The 21,212-nt window shown below is 44.4% G+C and overlaps 2 protein-coding genes across 3 annotated transcripts; one reads left to right on the top strand and one right to left on the bottom strand.

Annotated features, from left to right (window-relative positions):
* Window positions 1-15,079: 15,079 nt before the first annotated feature.
* LOC129591488 (uncharacterized) lies at window positions 15,080-18,141 on the top strand. Of its 2 annotated transcripts, none has more exons than XM_055487156.1 (4): window positions 15,080-15,457; window positions 15,821-16,114; window positions 16,838-17,347; window positions 17,542-18,141. In XM_055487156.1, exons 1-4 carry the CDS (start codon window positions 15,297-15,299, stop codon window positions 17,849-17,851), a joined length of 1,275 nt encoding a protein of 424 aa, XP_055343131.1. In that variant the 5' UTR covers window positions 15,080-15,296; the 3' UTR covers window positions 17,852-18,141. The 2 variants fall into 2 exon arrangements, with proteins under 2 accessions (XP_055343131.1, XP_055343130.1); XM_055487155.1 differs by having other exon boundaries at window positions 15,821-16,138.
* Window positions 18,142-18,284: 143 nt separating this feature from the next.
* Window positions 18,285-19,141, bottom strand: LOC129591513 (uncharacterized). The gene is made up of 2 exons (XM_055487183.1): window positions 18,949-19,141; window positions 18,285-18,778 (listed from the first exon to the last, which is right to left on the bottom strand). Exons 1-2 carry the CDS (start codon window positions 18,965-18,967, stop codon window positions 18,423-18,425), a joined length of 375 nt encoding a protein of 124 aa, XP_055343158.1. The 5' UTR covers window positions 18,968-19,141; the 3' UTR covers window positions 18,285-18,422.
* Between the last annotated feature and the right edge of the window lie 2,071 nt (window positions 19,142-21,212).

Genomic DNA, 21,212 nt, shown 5'->3' with positions numbered 1-21,212 from the left:
AGAGTATGGAGGTTGTGGGTTCGATTCCCTCAATCGGCAGATTTTTTGCGAGTGTCTGTGCGAGCCTAGCCCAGCCCTTTCATCCGAATCCTCATATTAATTCTATCCGAATTTAACGAATTTACTGAAGAATCCGCTGGGCTTGGCAAAAACAGTCTCCAGCAGTCCAGCCAATTGTAACGCTTGATCACCAGATTCATTAGTTCATTCACTCAATCATAATCGAGGACTGACAACCATGTTATCTGCGATGTTCTAAGGCAAGTTTCGTAGGTTAAACCTTTTAATTTTTGATTAAGTCCTTATAACGTTGGATGAATCGGAATTTCTCCGTTCCTGGCAGACTAAACTACGAATATGTCAGCCTCTGGCAGTTACTTTTCATGTGGAAAGCGTTCTGACCATGAAGCCAACTTCGGCAACACCGTACTGATTAATCGCGGCGATAATGTATGGATGTTGGCATACATTCAGGATGTTGACGGTGATAACGTGTACGTCGATTATGACTGTACTGCGGTAGCTCCTGACTGGATCCATTCGCGATATGTGTGGGAACATCAGCAGCGGTGGTGCGAGGGAGAATCCTGTGACCTATACGTTGCTTTCCGTGATACCAACGAAGGCCCGTACATCTTTCGTCCTGGCAAAGTTTTGAACGCTGATTTTCCCCGGACGCGCGGCCTTTGTTACGTCGTGACGGCAGTTACGACTGAAAAAAACGAAATCAAACAGATTGTGCATGCATGGCAAATTGTTCAACAGCTGCCGACTGAGCAGCGACCGCTGTTTGGCCGTCAACACGCGATCCCTTTCGTCAAATTGACTATTCAGTCGGACCATATCAAAGCAATCCGCAAAATCAAAGAGCACGAGATGCTAAAATTCATCCTGCTAGTCTTCTCCGCTGCAGGATATTCGCGGAACCCTAGAACCGAACTTCAGTTTTTTAACGAAGAGTGGGATCGGTTCTTCGTCAAAACTGAGGGCGACAGTATGATATATCTCTTTCTGGGGATCCATCACTGGTCGAAGAATGAGGGTGGTCGGTTCCGTAAATTCGTTCCTACAGCTGACGCGAAACGGAGACTGTGCGCTGCCGCTGAGAACCTTGTGGAACACTACAGCTCAGCGGAAAGCGAACAGGAAGCGTTCTGGAACGCTTACATCTTAGGTACGCTAAAGTCTAAACTATGCTACCGCAGTATATAAATTAGCATTAAATAAATCGTGTATTTACATCAGCTTCCTTTGTTCGATATCCCAGGGAGTTCTTGTTTATAAATGTCACGACGTGGAGCGTCGTGCTCTTTAATAATTAACCAACTGAACTGACAAACAACATCACAATCATATTGCAGGTAATGCGCAGGCACAGCCGCACAGGTTGCCATGCATACCTGACAATAACGTTATTATTCTGTGTTCTTATTTTGCATTAAACTTTTTTTTAAATTCACCCTTTATTTTGTTGTGGTTCATTGTAGCCCTTACATCGGTTTTATTTGACGGAAACGCAACCAGTTTTCCAGTGATCAACTTGAGCAACTGCTTTAATTTAACCGCATTCTAAGAAGTTGCGCTAAACTGAACCGCATTCTAAGGACCTGAAAAGCAATTACAATGTAGGACTAAATGGTCGCATAGCCCCATACCCAGCATTCTGTACGCAAGCGGTGCAGTGCACTTGTACAAAACGGAAATTTTGAACTCAGTCGTACAGTGCACTTCGCTGCATTCGTACTGAATGTGGAGATGTTGGGTATGCGACCATTTTGTCCTAAGCTGTAGAAGGTGCCATGCGCTGTGGTAACTGTTATTGAATTACTGCGAATTTAAAGTTGTTTCAAACAGTTACGCTTCAACGATAATGCTTACGCCTTGCAGCATACTTAGCGCTTCTAACCACGGCACATACCCGGGCTATAAATTCAAAAAAATATTTTGCCAAAAAGTACATAGGTATTTTATAGTACAGTATTTACACGATATTAAGGGTCAGAGAAATCCCCAGGACCGCCCGCACTAGGCGTCGGCTCCATTGATGTCAAAGGAGCCGACGCCTAGTGCGGGCGGTCCTGGGGATTTCTCTGACCCTTAATATCGTGTAAATACAGTACTTCTGTATTTTTGAGCAACTTTATTAATATTGCTGTTTATCTGATAAATAGGTCCACGCGGTCCGTCTGGCGTGATAACTATATTACTGTTACAAAATCTACTAGCGGTATGGCTATTTTTAGTACAAATACCTGAAGTACGTCAACAAAATAATTCCATTTGCCACAGTTCATAGGGAGTGACCAAGCAAAAAGTAAAGTAGGGCATAGGTGCTGTAGTATATCAATGCGGTACTGATACAGGCTCATGGCAAAAATTAAATGCTTTCAATAAAATTTTGAAGATTTCTGGCTTTTGGAAAGAGCAACAGCCAACAGGAAGTTAGAAAGGCTGGTTCCGGCTATGCGCAAACCCGCCAAGACATAACTATTTTAGAATGCCGATTGATGACTAGTAGCCCTTTAAAGTGAGTTAAAATGAGCAAAAAATCGAATTAGAATTTTCAGTTTTCGTTTGACAGCATTAGCACAAAATGGCTACGGTATGCCTGATTCGTGGACTATGGAAGCTATTTGGCAGAATATGTTTTCACCGTGTCCGTGCGAAATCCGTCAATATAGACCGACTTGTGCGCATACGGTCCTCCATCCAGAGCGATACCCATTGTCCTTACCAGGTTAAAATCGTCTCGATTTGCGCACACAAGTCATTCGGCATTTTGTTTTGTGATTTCTAATGTTGCCTTGTCATGTTACAGACATGGACGCTACGACTTTCCTGCCAAGGAATGCTACAACAACCGTCTTACCCGAAATACTTTTGCAACTGGATGGTTGTTCGCGAGCCAGACTAAAACGGTAAGTACAGTAAGTCATGATAACTCCGCGGCTGACCGATTACAAACTTTTATGTTTAATGTTTGTCTCTTATTTTTTTTAACGGTACAAGAGACTCCAGCAGAATTACTTGACTGAATGATTCGATCAAGTCATTATTTCGCGTTAAGAGCAACAAATTTCGATCAGGTTGTTTTGCTAGAGTTTCTTGTAACGTTAGTGAGCGATCCATGCATTTCTGTTTATATATAAACGCAAGTATTACTTAAACTGCCAAATCAAGAAATATAATTTCAAATAACATCGACTTGAATTAATGACTTTTTCAGCGTTTGCCATGTATGGAACGAAATACTGAACACTAGCGCTGTATCTACATTCGCTATAATCGATTTCCGCACCATCCGACAATATCCGCCAGGTCTGGACGAAACAGAAGGTTACCACCAGGGCTGCTTAATTGACCACTGCGTGGATGCCAGTACGCGAACCTTGGTTCTGCTCCATCTGGATCGACGTGGCGATGATGTTGGCAAGAACATATTCACTGTTGCTACCATTCTCCGCCTTAAAAGCATCACCGTACCCGTAATTGTGATTAAGAACTGCATCGTGTGGTCGGAGCTGAACTTCTGCTGGCCTGTACGACACACTCTGTCGCATCTAGCAAAACTGCGGACCTGCTGCCGGACGTTACTGGTCAGCAACTACAGTGTTATGAATATTCTTTGCAACTGTCGCCGGTTTTCGGATTGCGGGGATTTTGCGAGCCGGGACGAGATCTCGGCTACATTCTCTCGGATGCGCTTCGACTGCGCTGGCAGTTCCAGTGACGATGACATTCTGCACAGTTTCATGGCCTTTGTGGAAGATGTTTTGGCTCCGGTAAACGCTTCCATGGAAAAACAGGTTCGCAAGAAATTGAAGGAGAAGCTGAAACCCGAGCATTATCCGGAAGGATGGGAACGTTTTCGAGAATTTCTGAAAAGGTGCTACTCTGTTAACATTTTCTCTATTTTCAACCGCTAAGTTTATCGATTTTCTAGTCAAACTTTGTCGACGCTGCACTACAACAACATGCTAGTTGGTTATAACTCGCTTCCTATCTGAGTCGTTGCACAAGCTCCTCAATACAGCACCTTTGAAATATGCTAGTGCTTCCCAATTCTTGCAACAACTGAATATCATCCTGTTTGCGCTTTTTGCAGGCATTCGTTTGACAAAGCCACCACCAGCAACGATTTCTGGGAAACGGCGGATCTGCGACATCTCGATTCTTTACGCCTTAGTCGATTTGTTATGCATTTGTTGGATAAAAAAGTTTAGCTGCCCTTCAAAGGTGCGTATTACAGCGGCTCCGTAAATTCGTAATGTCAGTTGTACGTGCACTAACCCAAGCGGTTTAAATAATTTTTTCCTTATAAGAACAATTGTGGAAGTAAAATTTTGACACAGTGGTTTAATTGTTTGCATAAGATTTGGTTTCACTGGTTTGCTTCCAAGCTTTTTCCACAGTTGGCACTCGACAGTACCGTAGTACTGTTAGAACCGTGCGTTGGCTTAATTAACCCGTTGTTAACTTAAGGTTTATTCTCATTGCCCAAATAAGTAATTGTGTTTTGTTTCGCCAACCGCTGCTGAACAGTTTATCCCCATCAGTTTGTATATCAGCGCTACGCTTCGAACATTTTTTGAGACAATTGTTGTGGATTTAATTTTGCATTTACTCATATATTTGCATAGGTCAGTCCTCCATATTACAACAGCAGAAGCAGCCACCGCACTCCTCGAAGGGCCCCACAACTCTCCGCACGGGTCTTGCAGAAATATCTTTTTCGTGTTTCTCACTAGTTTCACACGAAGTGCGCTCCAGGAGATCCAGAGCAAAGTATTGCAGCCAAGCAGGAAATTTCCGCACTTGTGCCAAGGTTAATCCTGTTTTGTTGATACGTCGTTTAGGAAGGTTGTTGTTTTCTGGCAGGCCAAGGTATCTGCAATGCTGATGGGTGTAATAACCCGTGCAACAAACAGTATCTTTTTCTACTGCATGAAATTTTTTCAGGCAGTAATTGTCAGCTTATATTTCCATATGTTCATGACCGTACAGAGAGCCACAGTTTAATGATACGTATGTATATGATGGGTGCGTAGTTTACGCAGTTTATCTGTAGTGCGATGTTGGCTACTGTTAACGATGTGTTCACTTAAAGTCCGTGTCTCTGTATTTTTTAATAGTCCTTTGGCTGTGCAGCTGAACAAAAATCCATTCACATATTAAAAAATGCCAACGAGCTAGGGGAAAGTTAGGTCCCTGAATAATATTATATCACATACAGTATCATTCGGCTACTGTGACACCAAAAAAACTCTTTATACTTTGCAGCCTTTTAGCCGTTGCGCTGGATCTTCTAGAAACAGTTAAACTATAAAACTGTGTATGTAGGAACCAGTTTTACAGTATAACTGTCGTTAAGACACACTACTGTGTATGCACCAGATTATTTATAACTGATTTCCCAACGTTTTGCGTCTTATGAAGAAACAGAGTGAAAATTTAAATGAATGAAAATTTAAGAGGTGCTTGAATGAACCCCTCTAAATCTCTACGGTAACCGTAGTACGGTTATGCCATGGCACCGCCCCGTCCAGAGCGATTACCGGGATATTTCTAAAGCTGATTTCGTTATGCATGATCACAACGATGGCAGTACTGTTAAACATTTTCCAAACAATCAACATTGTTGACTCGTTGTTTGCGTTATCAACTCAAGGCCCATGATGCCTGCACTTTGTCTACTTACTCGGTCCAATATTGAGAATACCGGCCCAGTTTCTTGTTTGACTGGAGACTTTTCTCAATTATAGCTTCTTCAGCAGTCGACAAAGGTGGCACCATACTCCCAAACAACTCAAGACTTAACGCGCGATAGCATAACCGCATATCATCCCATGGGTACAGCAATCCCGGCTTGGGCGGGATTGTACCGGAAACTGGCGCCTCAAACAGCCACATGTCGTCTTTGGTAAGTATCTTGCTAACCACATCAACCCGGAGAATAAGCCGTTCTTGGGAATCTGGAGCGGGACGATCCAAGGGAAAATGGCAGTTCATCTGGACCTTCTCGAAGCGGACCGCCTGCACGTACTCGCGAATGGCGCTCGAGATGGTGTTGGTGTACAATTTCATATCCTGGAACGTCAACATTAAGCGGCGCAACTGCTGTTGACCGCAGTCACTCATTTCGTTGTAAATGAACGTCACGGTGCGCATAATATTGTCACAGCTGTCAATGGATCATGCCAAAAGCTGTAAGCGACCGGCGTGGTGTTAGGCGTGTGTGTGATCATAATAATGTCCGGTTGATAATGATCCAATGGCCAACGGAAGATTAAATTCCGAGTTGCGCTCGTCACCAAGCGTCGCAATAGTCGTTGACCTTTCCTTACACCTTCACCGCTGTTGCAATCGCAGCGAAAGAATTTATATTTGAACAGGTCCACGATTACGTCTTTCTGAACAAATGTCGAGCTGGTGATGAGCTCCCATCGCTTGCAGACACTGTCACATACCGTAATTACAGGAATTAGTTACAAATTGTCTCACATACAGTAATTTTAGAAGAATTCAAAGAAAACAGTAACTGACGATCTTGCTGCTGCCGCAATGCAGGCATATAAGCGGTGGTGTACTTAGAAATGCAATTGGTTTACCCTTTTCCGCCAAATTTAGGGTCAAGTTCAACATAGTAGAAAGCCGTATTACGTTGAATTTATTGTGTCTAGTTATTTCTAAGATTAGTTTTCGCAAACTCACATCGAACAGTGGGACACATCAAATATATCCAGATAAGAAAAAATGCGTGCTACCATTTCCGTAGGCAGTTTGTGGAATGGACACATGATGTTACCATCCAGGATACTGTTCAGAACAGCAGCTGTTTGAGGTAGATTAGCTTCAGTCATTGTACTTCCTGCGAATTGTCCGTTGGTTCGAAACTACAGATAACAAACAAATTTATTGGATAAACGCAGATAACTCTATGCTAACTGCTATGTCAAGAAAGGATAAAAAGATGCGCTACGGCAATAGCGAAAGCATTACATGCGCTTCGCGTTCGGGCGAATGGAAGTTATAGTATATAAAACAGTTGTAAATGAAAGTCAAAACGGACGTTTTATGGAGTGATAGGTATAGCTGCAGGACGTCGAGATACATAGTGAAAGTTTGGCATGCTTTCAAGCTACATATGTATATGCTCTTTAAATCTGTGTGTAGCGTTTTGTACCAGTGAATGCACTGACTATCAAGATGAACAGCGCCATTTATTAACAGTATGAAAATAACTCCTGTAAGACGTTATTTTCATACTAAATAACTCCTCTGCTGTTTCACTTGGGAGTTTCTGTTTGGATGACAGAGACTTGGACTGCATAATGGTGAGAGCATACTTGTTTATTTATGTGTCAACTAAATCATTTTGTGCACTGCATAATAGTATTACGTAATATTCATCATATCTGTAGGCTGTAGTAAATATAAAAAGCAAAAATATTATCGCTCGCTGCCTTTGCGTGCAAAAAAAATTTGAGTACCATTAAACCGACCAGCTGATGAGCTGATTAATCGTGAAATAATTCTGTCTGGATCCCAAAACATTGTGTGCGAAATTCGAAGTTGCTCAGCTTTATGTTTATCTCATTAGCATTCACAATCTACCACAACAAATGGACACATCACCGCAGCTGAATGATGATTTGAATCAAACTGTGGCACAGAAACCTTTGACACAGGTAAAAATTACGAGTCACGAGTCTGAGTTATGCAGGATTGATGTCCTCTTGGAACTCCTCGCATTGCAGCTGATTTGTATACATTTCGCTTTTGTCTGCAGTACAGAGTCTGTTTATGCGCCGAACACTTGCACTGCAATCACCAGAACAGCATGTCCTCGTTACCATCGTAAAACATTATTACTCTTTCCAACACACTTTGAATCCTCTTTCTTTTGCCGCTCCCCTCGCGTCCTTCCACCGGATAATGCTGCAGTAGGTCGCGAGCCAAGTACTGTAGCCAACGAGGGAATTTGCGTATCCTGTCCAACGTTAGTCCCGCTGCCGAAAAAACTTTGCTTCTTGATTGTATCAGTCGAACCCTTCAAGCCAAAATATCTAGAAATATAGATTAACATAACAGCTATTATTTTTCTCATAATTATAGTACCAGAGTAACCATACACATTAGCACAGTTCAGTGTTCTTTGTGTCATGTTAAACTTACTCCACCCAATAGTACCGAACCTTCCAGTTACTCTTTGCATCAACTGTGCACTGTGCCCGCAGTATTCCATCCATAATTCTCTCATCTTCAGACGACAATGGTTCTGGTATTAAGCGCCCAAAAAGCTCAAAATCCCGGGTACTGCTAACGATTCATAGTAGTTAGAAATATCTACATCAGTGCAGATATTGCTGTACTGCAGTAAATCTGTCCTCGACTTACGCTCCGCAACTGGGCAGGGTGTAAAACCTGGCAGTGGCACCTGCCAGCGGCAGTGCCACTGGCATGGCGGGCGATAAAATCTGGAGACTCTGGCAACTGGCAAACAATAAAACCTGGCAGATGCCGCATGAAATGTGGCACCATGTAAAAGCGGATTCGGAGTCTTTACCATGATAATTAATATTAAAGCGGTTCGAACTTCGAAGTGCTTGATGACTCGCATATTCTTAAAACTCTTTCCAGAACACAGTCAGTTCTTCCTGGGAATTGTTAACAGCATCGGCTATATGTACAATACATCAAGTACGTAATTATGCGACAGCATATGAAATTCAGAAAGGTCGACTTTGAATTTCACTGTTCGCGCGAAGTTCGGTAATAAAAAACGGAAAGCTACGTTGACAATCTTTTAGATTGCGACTATTACTAGGACTTTCAACATCTTTGAGACTGCGGGAACACTTATGATCAAAGCATATAATTTCCGCTACTAATGTCAGAACGCTTTGACACTATATTATTTATTATTATTAATATGTTACTGAGTGGTTATATATGGAACGTTTCGTACCAAAGAAAAAAACTTGAGCGTTTTTTTCCTTTTTGTAGTCACTGTAGTCATCTGTAGACAACCTGTAGACACCCTGTAGACAACCTGTATACATCCTAAAAAAACCTAAGAAACCAGGTGACTACAGTATGTCTACAGTGGTGTCTACGAGCTGTCTACAGGTGACTACCGGTGTATACAGGCAGAGTATCGAGCTGAACCTAAAAAGGCTGCCTGTATACACCGGTAGACATCTGTAGACAACCTGTAGACACCGTTGTAGACACGCTGTATACATCCTAAGAAACCAGGTGACTACCGATAGGTCTACAGGGTGTCTACAGGATGTATACAGATGTCTACTGTGACTACAAGGAGCGAAAAAACGATTCACTTTTTTTCTTTGGTACGAACCGTGCCACAGGTGACAATACACAGAAAATCGCAATAATAGTAGCCGGTAAGTTAGTATTTAATAGCGGGTGGTGCTGGCCACTGCATATCTGTTAATGTTATTCAGCGCTGCGACTAAAATCTATCCCATCCTGTCCAACTTAAAAATTGGTGCAAATAGAAGTGGTCCAAGTATTTGTTCATATATAATTCAAAGGGCAGCTATTTACACCAGGATTGCGTTAATTAATTCAGAAACAAATTTCAAAATCTGTTAATAATAGCTATTATGATGTGCGATCAAAAAGCGTCTTGCCTGTTTTTTAAACGGCTACTTATGGTGTTTTTTAAACGGGCACTGTGCAACCGGAAGTTCAAAACTGGGATGGTGTACAGTGCAAGTTACCAACTTCTGAGATATAAGCATTCAGGGACCATAACCTGAGACCATGAAAGACTTACATACACGCGAACAACTGCAACTGGCCAACCCTCTTAGGGAAAAGGAGCAGCTGGATGAACTTACTTATCAGGAATATACTTTCGGTACTTCTATGGAAGTATGGATATGTTGTACCTGGTGTCATGGTTCCGAATTTCAGGCACGCTCTGGTTTTTCACTAGGAAAATCACCTTTTGCGTAAAACCGATTGCTAACGGCCAAGATACACTTTTACCTTAAATTTCGTGCAAACAGACTACACGCCAGAAATTTGCCGTGCGCATAGCAAACTAACTAAGCATACGCCAGGAATTTTCCGGGCGTACAGAAGTGACCTAAACATGAAATTATAGTATTATACATAAACAATGCTGCTGAAAATATAACTTTGACACCAATGATGTACAAGTAATATCGCGCTGCTAGCACAGATATTTGCAAATTTTGAATTCTATACAAAATTTATTAGTTATCATTATGATCTGTTAAATTAACCTGTGCACCAACAAAATTTCATATAGATATATACGGTGGTGATACGAACATTAAAATAAATTGTAGTGTGCGCAGACTTATCGAAAACTTTACGGTAAAAAACTGTCAATTATTAAAAAGCCAAGTGTCAAGTAAAAAAATTGTCAAACTCTCAAATGCCAATAATAAATAAGGCAAAAATACTAGAAATAACGATTAAACTACATACTGCTTATGCAGACTGACATCTTAGTCGAATAACGAGACCGCAGATATAGACTGATATGAATTTAGTTTCTCGTAACGCTTCATTATGGTCCTGTTATTCCTGTCCACCTTAAATGGAGTCCATACATTTCTCGAACGTGACAGTAACGGCAGCCGGCAGGTGCCGGCACTATTAAACACTAAAAACAGCACCAGACTCAGAGTCAGATGCAAATCTTCAAAGCACCGGATTGCACCGAACGCACACCGCAAAGGAGGATATGCTGTAATACTCGCGTATCGCTCGGGTTCATCTTCTTGTGTCCATAGCTTATTTTCCGCCGTTATGTACAAGTGATTACGACAAAGCAAAATAATCAGCAAACAAAACCAGAAGATAAGGAAGGCTAGCTGTGCGTGGAATTGGCGCACTAGCGTAGGCCCATGGAGTTACCCCGTGAATGTAAAAGTGCGTGTATACAGGGCGCCGGTTTTTTTGCAATAACAGCGAAGTTTACGTGCACGTATGCCGAGCAGTTGAGCCAAGCCGATACCGTAGTACAAACACTATTCGCACATCAGACTTGCTATTCGCACAACAATAAAACATTTGTATCTCCTTGCAGAGCATGTGCCTGCAGTCTGTAGTCGTAAAAAAAGCGCGGAACCACTCACTATAGTAGTTTTTTCTCTGCAGTCAGACATGATTTCGTGGTGTTTACAAGGGATTATAGCACTCGATTTGAATGTATTTCCGGTTCAAAATTATGTTTGTCTTTCATAATACAGTACTGAAAGCAAGCCGTGGAATGTTACTGGGTATGTTTAATTAGCACTACACCCTGCATAGCAGTTGCATAAATGTAAACGTAGAAGCGTTGTAACGTGGGGCCTTATGGGCGCCCACGTACCTTCGACGGCGAAACAGCGGAGAACCCGGATTGAGGCTTTAATGCCGAAATCTAAGGTGCGCACCGTGGCGCAGCAAACACCGACTAATGAGATCGGATCCTACAGCCAGCGCAGCTGTGCTGTAGGTCCGTCAAACACCACAGAAATGTGTGGGATGGAAATCCCCAGAAACAGCGAAACACAACGGCGAATGGCCAATCGTGAAGGCGGAGCTATCGGCCTTCACATCCCTGTACTGTCCAACACTGAGCCCCTGCGAAGTGCATGAAAATGGCGGTATGCGCCGTAAATAAGAAAATGCATGAAGTCATGTCAGTATGCATGCAGTACAAGTAACATAAAATCAAATGAGAAAAAACACTGCGTAGTACAGGCCCGTCCCTGTACTACGTCCAGTTGACTTTACTACCGGATACACGGTTCCACTTCGGGCGGCTTACGGTCCGGCTCGGTCAGTCCAGGTCGGGTAAGGTGATCCGGTCGGCTCAGTCTTGTCGGCTCGAGTCCGGTTCGGCTCAGGTCAGGTTCCGGGTCGGGTTGGCTCCGGTTCGGTCAGAGGTCGACCTATTGGGTCAACGCACTGTCGCGAAAGATCCAGGGTCCAACCCGGAAACGGCAAGTTCCGTAGTTGCTTCAGCAGGGAAAGGTCACGTCCTGGGGAAATTTGGGCAGGGGTTTGGGGCATCGGTACGCTCGTGACCCTGCAAACAAACAAATACGCTGCTCCGGTGGGGATATTCCACTGCTCCGTCCGGGTGAAGGTCGCCATCCCAGGAAATACGGGCAGGGCTCTGGTGGGGGGAATTCTTCGGCGTGATGCTGGTGGTCGATCCGGCCGTAGGGATCGGAGTTGGTGCTGCTGGTCGCGGTGTATCCGTTCTGGTTTCCCGCTGAATCCGGGCCGCGTCCGCCGTCGGCATCGCAGGAGGCGATTCTCGCTCTGCGGCATCTCCATCGCCTTCTGGTGGAGGCATCCAACGCGGTCCGCATTGGGGTGCGTTCTGCACGGCAGGTGGGTTTCCCGGGGGGCTACGGATGGAGCTCCACACTCGGGGGTTGCATTGGCAGCGATCCGGTCCACAACCCAGAAGTGCTGCGTGCGCGGGAGCGCGCGTAGCTGGGACTGTCAGCCAGCTCTGCTACCATGTAACGTGGGGCCTTATGGGCGCCCACGTACCTTCGACGGCGAAACAGCGGAGAACCCGGATTGAGGCTTTAATGCCGAAATCTAAGGTGCGCACCGTGGCGCAGCAAACACCGACTAATGAGATCGGATCCTACAGCCAGCGCAGCTGTGCTGTAGGTCCGTCAAACACCACAGAAATGTGTGGGATGGAAATCCCCAGAAACAGCGAAACACAACGGCGAATGGCCAATCGTGAAGGCGGAGCTATCGGCCTTCACAGCGTCAACTTTATCATTCAACATTAGCGTTTAAACTGGCAGACATGCAGTACGTACAACCTCGCTATAAATTGTTATCAAAAAGCGGAAACGAGCAGCCTAATCACAGAGAAAATATTCTGATCCAAATTAGCCGAATCGGGCATGTATGTAAAACACGAAGTGACGTTTTCTTGTCTGCTTCGCAGTCAGCGAAAACATTCCGTCGCGGACTCGCTGTGCAAATTACGTATTATTCGTGTACATACTATAAATCTGTAATTAACGGTATAGTTAGGGACCATACACAAACTACGTACAGAACGAATTTTCGGGAACGTAGTTTATAGATAGTCCCTTACAGTATCTTCCTTTGTGTAACTTGATGCTTGTGCTGTGCTAAACCACCCCCCTAAAATGTGCGAATCAGAATCGTGTAACATTTTGGTTACAGACTTTCCATAGACCTGACGAAAACAAGCCGTAAACTAAATAGTGTACAAAGACTAGTCTTTGTAATTATTCTAGTTTAACCGACTGCCAACTGGTGACAGTCCGCTCCGGAAAAATTACAAAAATACTCTGGTCGCTTTACTAGTGAGCGGTGTAGTTTTGGGCATAATCGTTGCCACTCTCCCGTAGTAGCATCAACCGTTTGATCATTTCTGAATTATTAGTCTAGAGGAGAGTGGCAATAATACAATTTAACTTTGGTATTGCTATGTGTATGTGTGCATACAACCTTTGGATACTATAGTGCACTACTGTGCTGAAGTACGACTAACCCCAAAACTGGTAAAATTAAATTAAAACCAGTAAACCTGCTCTGAGGATTTATATTAACAAATGTTTTATAAAATGATGCCCGTTCTGCTTCGGTTTGACCGAAGCCTTAATTACTTTATGACTGGTAATACCTTACGGTAACGATCTTCATAAGCTAAGCCGCTAAAGGGGTGTGCGGAGGAACTCAGCTAGTAGCTACGATGCTTATTTTGACACTTGGCAAGCATGTTCCAGCCGAGCACCTCCTAGATCTGAAAGTGCCGCGATCGTTTTTTTAATACGTCGTGTTATCGTTTTGCAATATGGCACTATGCGCAAAACGGCAAATAGAACGTGACCTTTTCGAATTTTAGTATGCCGAAGCTTACTTACGAACTTTGTGCATAACTAATACTGTTAACACTGTACAATAATAGGTTACTGTGCGCTGGCAAAGGGTTTCAAGAATATATAGCTGAGTTTGAGTTGACCAAGCACTGAGTTGAGTTGACCAAGCACTGCGTTTGAGTTGAACCGCTTACACGTGGTACACACTCCGTACATGCTTATATATGGTGCCACATTTTATGCGGCATCTGCCAGGTTTTATTGTTTGCCAGTTGCCAGAGTCTCCAGGTTTTATCGCCTGCCATGCCACTGGCACTGCCACTGGCAGGTGCCACTGCCAGGTTTTACACCCTGCCCCGCAACTGGATATGTCGAATATGTCTAAGTATGCAAAGATCCTAGCCACAAGTTCGACAGGCAGACCATGGAACGGGCATGCCTGAGGTGTTGCAACTGTGCTGGCGTAGTTAGTACAGAGAGGTTGTGATGTCATTTTGAATGCCACCCAGCGCGACAATAAACGGTTTGAACGAACCACGGTTTAACGTTGCGGTTTCCAGATAAACAGCGACAGCAATAAGTCAATAGCAACAGGACTATAACAGCAACAACAGTGGTCTTAGCACAATTAAATTGCAATAATAATTAATATTATCGTACCGATACACACACCGTAAAAAAACTACACAGTGAGGCTGCTTTTTAATTCGGGAGCTTTTAACTACCGAGCAGCGAACAAGTTATTTTGATAACGCTATTATTATGAATGCTCGTTCAACATTGACGTGATATTACTGGTCCACTGGAATCGTTGGTATTCTGTAGTCTGTATAATTATTATTATATTTTTCAGTCGTGTTTGAATGGGAGGTGTATGCGGCGCGGCGCTCGTACAGTACAATATAGTACACTGAGTGCAGTACAGTTCTACAGAGTACAACAATTGCTGCACTCTGCAGTTGCAAAATCGACATTCCTATGTATGTACTAATATTACCGCAGCTCAACCGTCTGTCTGCGGCTTGTGATTTTATATGCTCTCAGTCCTTGCCGCTGCACCGATGGATCACGGCGCATTTTGCGTGGACGTTGCGTGATTGCCAAAGTGACATTCAGCCATTCAGCTGCAGTCATACAGAATGAGCGGTTGCGGCTTGTTGTACCTTAAACTGACTAGCAAATCTCCATTCTACACTGTGAAATGCACAGCTCATAACTGGTTGTGTTATTAAGTACTGAGCAATTTTCGAAGCCACTACAGTAGTTTCGTCAAAGCCCTCGTCGACTGGGAAATAATTGCGCGTGGTGAAGGGTAGAATTTCCTAAATTCCATAGTATGTTGCACAATATTCACTTGGCTCTGCACGTTTGACTACGTGATGTTGACGGACGCTGTGATCATAATAAACTGTATTACGAATTACGATGGCATTGCGCGGCGATCATATAGATTACGGATGGGCCGACTCGGACGGGCGACCCCGCGTTCTTCCTTTGCCGCCACCGCCTTTTCATACTTTGCCCGTCGAACTCGTGGCGCGCGTATTTTCTTACCTTGACATTTTCGAAGTTTTAAAATGTTCCACGTAAGTCTCACGAGCGTAATCGGAGCTACAACAATTTCCTAAAGATTTTTAGCAACTTACTATTGTTATGACAAGTTGCTCAAGGTCATAGCGACCGAACGTCTGTGGTGCTCATTCTGTTCGAAACGGATCTGGGAGCCGCATTTATTATTTAATCTAACTACTCAAGCAGACCGAGTTATACTAACGCTTGGGAGAAAGAATGCAAAACTATGGGTTAGCAAATATGTAAGTTGTCAGTAACCCCAACCAACCTGCCAATTGCCATACAGTAGCTCAAGCTCCGGCGACCTCACACATGAAGTTGATTAGAATTACCTAACTGTTGCTGCTGTTGACAGCTTGTGTTGTGATGCATTGCAGTGTATGCAAGCGGTGGAAGGCAATCAATCAGGCGCCAAGAGTCCATGACGCCATCATCATCGATCTGCTCAAATGGGACAAGTACGGCTGTAACTGCACCGGTGGCTATCCTGAACCGGAATACAAGAAGCAGGCCCTTATTAAAACCAAGCCACTGATGCAGCGGTTCATTACTCGATTCACTCGCCAACTGCTTATCCGCTGGCCACTGGACACCAGTCCACCCAGTGCGGATTTCGCGATATGTACAGAATACCATTCGGAATATCCAGTCTCGGAGGATGAATTCTACTCGTACGTGTCATATGCAGACAACACGTAAGTGGGATCTGCTGGAAATGAAGGGTATCCTACTCCGATATCGCTGAGCAATTGGTCACTTTGAGTGGACGTACGTTTTTAGAAAAACCGGTCACCGGCCCATTTGCTGAGAGCCCTCACGTCAGCTGTGTTCTTATTTCTCTATCATTCACGTTTGCAACCGATACATACATTACTGAAATTGCGCTCGTCGTGGAACACGCTACATGAGGTGCCGGTGACCAAGTGCCTAAAACGTTTAGTGAAAGTGAGCAACTGTTCAGAGATTAATGTCAGAGTATAGCTGATAATAAATAAGTTGGCCACATTATTATGGTTACAGCCTACTGCAGGACAAACTGCTCGTTTCTGTGTACTGCATTGATTCTAAGCGCGATATTAAGGAGATCTTATACCGAACATATAGTACTTAATGGATATGCATGGTGCGAAGTGCTAACGAAAAGCTAGAGTATTGCCCGTCAATAATTTCTTAAACTACAACTTTAGTTACACCACGGTATAAAGGATTTATCTCTTTTATACCGTGGTTACACCAAGAAAAATGTTATGGAAAGCAAAAAAAATGGGAAACCGAGCGCTGGGATGATCGATATCAGTCACAGCAAAACAACACCATAAATTGGGAAAAGAAGGGGGGGTAAATTATGCAGAAGATATCCTTTTCCCAAGTGCACTACCAATAATTTTTTACAGTGGGCATGATAAATCTGTCGCGCACAGTATTCAAAAAGTTATGAGCATCCTCGAAGTGATCCATGGCGGCTCGGACGGCAGAGCTTTGGAACTGAAGAATCTTAAGCTGGTTGTTCAACACCTGAACCTGTACACTAACACCTTGTGGGATGTCATACCGCAATTTTTGCACGCAGTCACTTTTGACAATGTCAACTTGCACTGCCACTTTCATCCAACCGGAAACGCCCGGCCCAATCCCATCATCCTGCGTACAATTGTGGCTAAGGAAACCATCACTAGAGATGAGATGTGGCTCTTTGGCTTGGCGTGCGGCTCGCGCTGGGAAATACCGCTGAAACGGGGAATAAGTTATCCTCAAGATCAAATGCGCTATAACCATCCAATGCGTAATGTAGAGCTTTTTGGTCGTTTGATCGTGTTGCCGCTGTCAGAGGATGATGAGATAATTATGCAGTGCGTGCTGCGCTCATCAAGCAAAATCGGTCACCTTGCAGATTACTGGATCACGTAAGTTAACTTTCTGCGTCATAGAACAGTTCAAGCCAGCAACACTAGTAATACCGATGACGTCAAGACTGCGTTTGTAACGAATCATCACTGTGATGTTTTCTTGCAAGAACAACTTGATATAAAATTCAAAATGTCTCGTGTTGCTAGAAGTTGTCTAAAGTAGTGAATAATTTGTGCGCTCGTCTTGCTAGGTACTTTGGTCTTCAAGGCAGCGCAGGTGCCTGGGCCGAGAAGACACTGGCGGAAACGGAACTAACACTGGACAAGATCCGTCGATTTCCCCGTTGGCTGCAATACTTGGCGCGTGATCTTTTGCAGTACTATCCGCACGAGAGGGAGAAAGACAGGGAATTAACGTACGATCCTTGCGGCGCGTCGGTACAGAGAATGTTGGGTCCCTTTATCCACAAACACATGGCGCTCCAGCTGATGTCACACGATGGCATCTACCAAGACTGCGGCTATACTAAACCTATCAACGTGCCACCCCCTCTGTGGTAAACCTAGCGAGGCGATTACATAGCATTGCGTTGCTAATTTTGTTATGCAGTTGTATAATTACTTTGAAATAATAATACTTAATTTATGACTAACAATATTGTAATTTTGATTCTAACAAAGCGATAATCGTGGCCATTTATCGTTCCGCCGGCGTACCAGATTTGCCCATGTCTTACTTGTAAACCTAACATTGCCTAATATTTTTGCTTGCTGTTTTGTCGGAAAACGTGCAGTTTTGCGTTTCGATGCTGTAGTAAGTATTGAATACAGCCTCCACTGCCGCGCTGTAAAATGACCCGTCATAAAAAACCACGGTGGTAGTTAAGGATGCACGCTACCGTAATGTTACTGAGTTACCATCTGTGTATTTTCTAGTGGCAGAATTCATGAGCTGGAAAAAAAGTCCAATCGAACACGATCGTTGTTCGAGATGCATGTGCACAGGTCTGTTTTATTATTCGTCAAACGGTGGACGCTCAAAGAAAGAAGAATTATTCAGCAGCGCAATAAACTAACAAGTTAGCACATTAAAGCAAGCGGTTGCAACAACAGCAGCCGATAATACCGCTGCTTACTCCTTTCTATGAAATAATTTGCCATCGATTTCCACGGACGGCCAGTCTTCCTTGTCCAGATTATTGTAGAATGTCGCTCCCTGCGTGGGATCCGGGCTTTCATAGACGGTCGGCAGCCAACGCTCGATTCCCTCGCGCACTTCCGCGTCCTCCATGTCGATGTCATCCTGACCTTCCCAGCAATCAAACTGGCCCGCAGCGCGACATACCCCGGCGATCGTGCCGCCCCATTGGTCCACGCGGTTCTTGATCAGCCAGGCGATGGCTCTCTGCACAGCTTCCGTCTCACCGTAGGCCTGCGAGTAGATGGTCTTCAGCAAGATCTGGTAGTCGTTTGAGCTGGTATCCAAAGCTGCAAGGTACGCAAGGTCAAAGCAGAGAAGGAAACAGGGAAGGGTATAAAAACATGAATTCAAATGCACGTGATCATTTAAAATCTTTAAGCAGCCATAAGCGTTTTTGACGTTTAAGCTTATTAAAAAATAATGTAAATCATTTAAGGAACTTTTAAATAGTTCATACCTTGGTTCAGAGCAGGCATTGTCGTTTCTTTGAGTTGATAGCCGGTCGAAATCAAACAGGAATTCTATTTATGCAAAGTAGGCGTTTTCTGAGACACTAAACCAACGTTTGCACTCGTTTTTTTAATTGTCGGACTGCATTTACCAACGCATTAAATACAGATATCGAATGCTCTGTAGGCTGCCCAACCTCCAGTAGTGAATAATCTAAGTACGCGAAAGTTGCAGACAGACAACAATGAACGACATGGGTTTGTTGAACGGTTAGCGGCAATCAGACATCGAGATCGTAAATACCGGTTAAAATAGCGTGAATCATGCGCGCCAGTCACAGTAGATCAGAATGGGATTGCCGGCATTTTGTAAGGTTTAACGGAAAAAAATGACGCTGGTGCCCGAAGGGAATTACTTGCAAGCTATCCTGCGCAGATACACAAATGCCGCAGGTTATCTGCATTATCTGATCGTGATAATATATTGTTTTATACCTTAGAGTGACGAGTGTAATAATAGTAAGCCCAGAAAAAATTCAATCAATCATTATATGAAAATGCCGGTCAGTTCACTATCTTACGCAAATACATGTCAGAGACCGCTCACTCGAGGCGGTAGACACCTCTTGTGGCTTTGCTCTGTCGCCCGCCCGCACATGGCTACTCCATTCGTGCCGCGCTATTACGCTGCTTACTCAGCGCACACTTTGTCTACGCTGACCAATCAGCGCATTTCTCTGCACTCTTGGGGGTGGAGCCCTGCGCCTACGGGCGATTCCATGCTTTGCAGCATCAGCTGTTGCATACCCGCAGCACGCGGAATCATTATCACGATTCTGACGAGCGCGCTTGCAGCCACTTTTTTCCACAGCTTTTCCCTATCGGGTTTTCTGTTGGTTTTGTGTTGTTGCTTTATTGTTATCACAATAAAGGCTATTTGCCCCATTTTTCCATCTGCTTCTGTGTCATATCTGACATGGTAGCAGTATCGTTCGGTTTTCCTTCCTGTGAAACCTCTGATTCCCAGTGAAGGCATCATCGGTCGAACTACGCTGATTGCCTAAAAGTAGGCCAGCCATTCCGCGACCACCATCTTTCCTGCATTATACAGGCTTCACTGGAAGCCTGCTGCGCGACGGACTAATCATACGGGTCGGCGCCTATAAGTAGGTCCCCCGCAGCTTTGGCTCCCCGCGCAAAAACTGCGTTGGGTACGATCCAGTTGTCCAAATAAGCACCCTACCGGGTTGCGTTGATACGGGTCGGCGCCTATAAGTAGGTCCCCCGCAGCTTTGGCTCCCGGCGCAAAAACTGCGTTCGGTACGGTCCGGCTACACCTTAACGCCCTATCGGGTGCGCTGCGGCCCTCACGGTAGAAGAGGGTGAAGTGGACGACGGAGCAGCACTGTCTGGATCGAAAAACGACCGGTAAGACCTGCTGTGGCGTCGTAGGTTTTCGTAGAACCCTTGAAAAATTCGAGGTTTTCACGGAGAACCTAAGTTTAAAAATTAATAACTTTCGAACCTTTTATCCGATCTGCATAGAAGTTGCTTTTTCGGAATCCTCAAGAAATTCTGCACTAGAAAAGTGTAACAGAACTCTCGTAAAAATTTTTCCTAATTGTTGGTGAATTTCCGGCGAAAAACAGCCGCCATTTTGTCCAGCCGAAATTTTCGCGAAAAAAGTCGCATGACGTCATAATGGCTCATTTCCGTATAAAAATCGACCAATCAGAATAAGTGGGAAAATTCCCCATATTGTAGGCCCGTAATGAGTCATACTTGTTTTTGCATTTTTGCTCACGGCACGCTATTCGTGACGTAGGCAGTTAATTGCAAAGTAATCTTATGTGACGTCACGCTGGTTAGTACAGCAGTATAGGACCATAGGTAGGATAACATACTACCTGAGTTCCAGCACAGTACGCCAGCACTCACCATCGATCCTGACCAGATCCTGACCCGATCCAGCGTCCAAGAAACAAGTTCCTGGACCTGACCGTAAACACCCCACAACGTGGTGGGTGTTCGCTGTAGCCCCGTACAATGGGCGAAGTCCAAATGGCTGGGGCCCGGGTGATATCAACCACTAGCCAAAGGCATCTCAACGAGATGGGCAGCCAGCCGGACCAGCGCACAGAGAAGCTGTACGCCAGTCCTATTTGGACCCATCAAACCGCAGGCGACGGACATACGGTCCAACTTGCCGGTCTCAGTGGGTCAGAGCCAACGGCACTTGGCCCAGTTTGGCCAACCCAGGTGACGCGCCTAT

This window comes from Paramacrobiotus metropolitanus, unplaced genomic scaffold, assembly GCF_019649055.1.
Source record: "Paramacrobiotus metropolitanus isolate TYO unplaced genomic scaffold, Prichtersi_v1.0 Parri_scaffold0000046, whole genome shotgun sequence".
In the NCBI taxonomy this organism is placed as follows: Eukaryota; Metazoa; Tardigrada; class Eutardigrada; order Parachela; family Macrobiotidae; genus Paramacrobiotus; species Paramacrobiotus metropolitanus.
Note: the sequence above shows the minus strand (reverse complement) of the source record. Positions and strands in the feature narration are given on the sequence as shown.

Bases quoted from the DNA above. Each gene is read 5' to 3' on its own strand.
- LOC129591488 (XM_055487155.1), top strand. From the start codon at position 15,297: ATGGCATTGCGCGGCGATCATATAGATTACGGATGGGCCGACTCGGAC. The intron at 15,458-15,820 runs GTAAGTCTCACG...GATGCATTGCAG, and splicing joins GAAGTTTTAAAATGTTCCAC to TGTATGCAAGCGGTGGAAGG. The intron at 17,348-17,541 runs GTAAGTTAACTT...TCGTCTTGCTAG, and splicing joins CTTGCAGATTACTGGATCAC to GTACTTTGGTCTTCAAGGCA.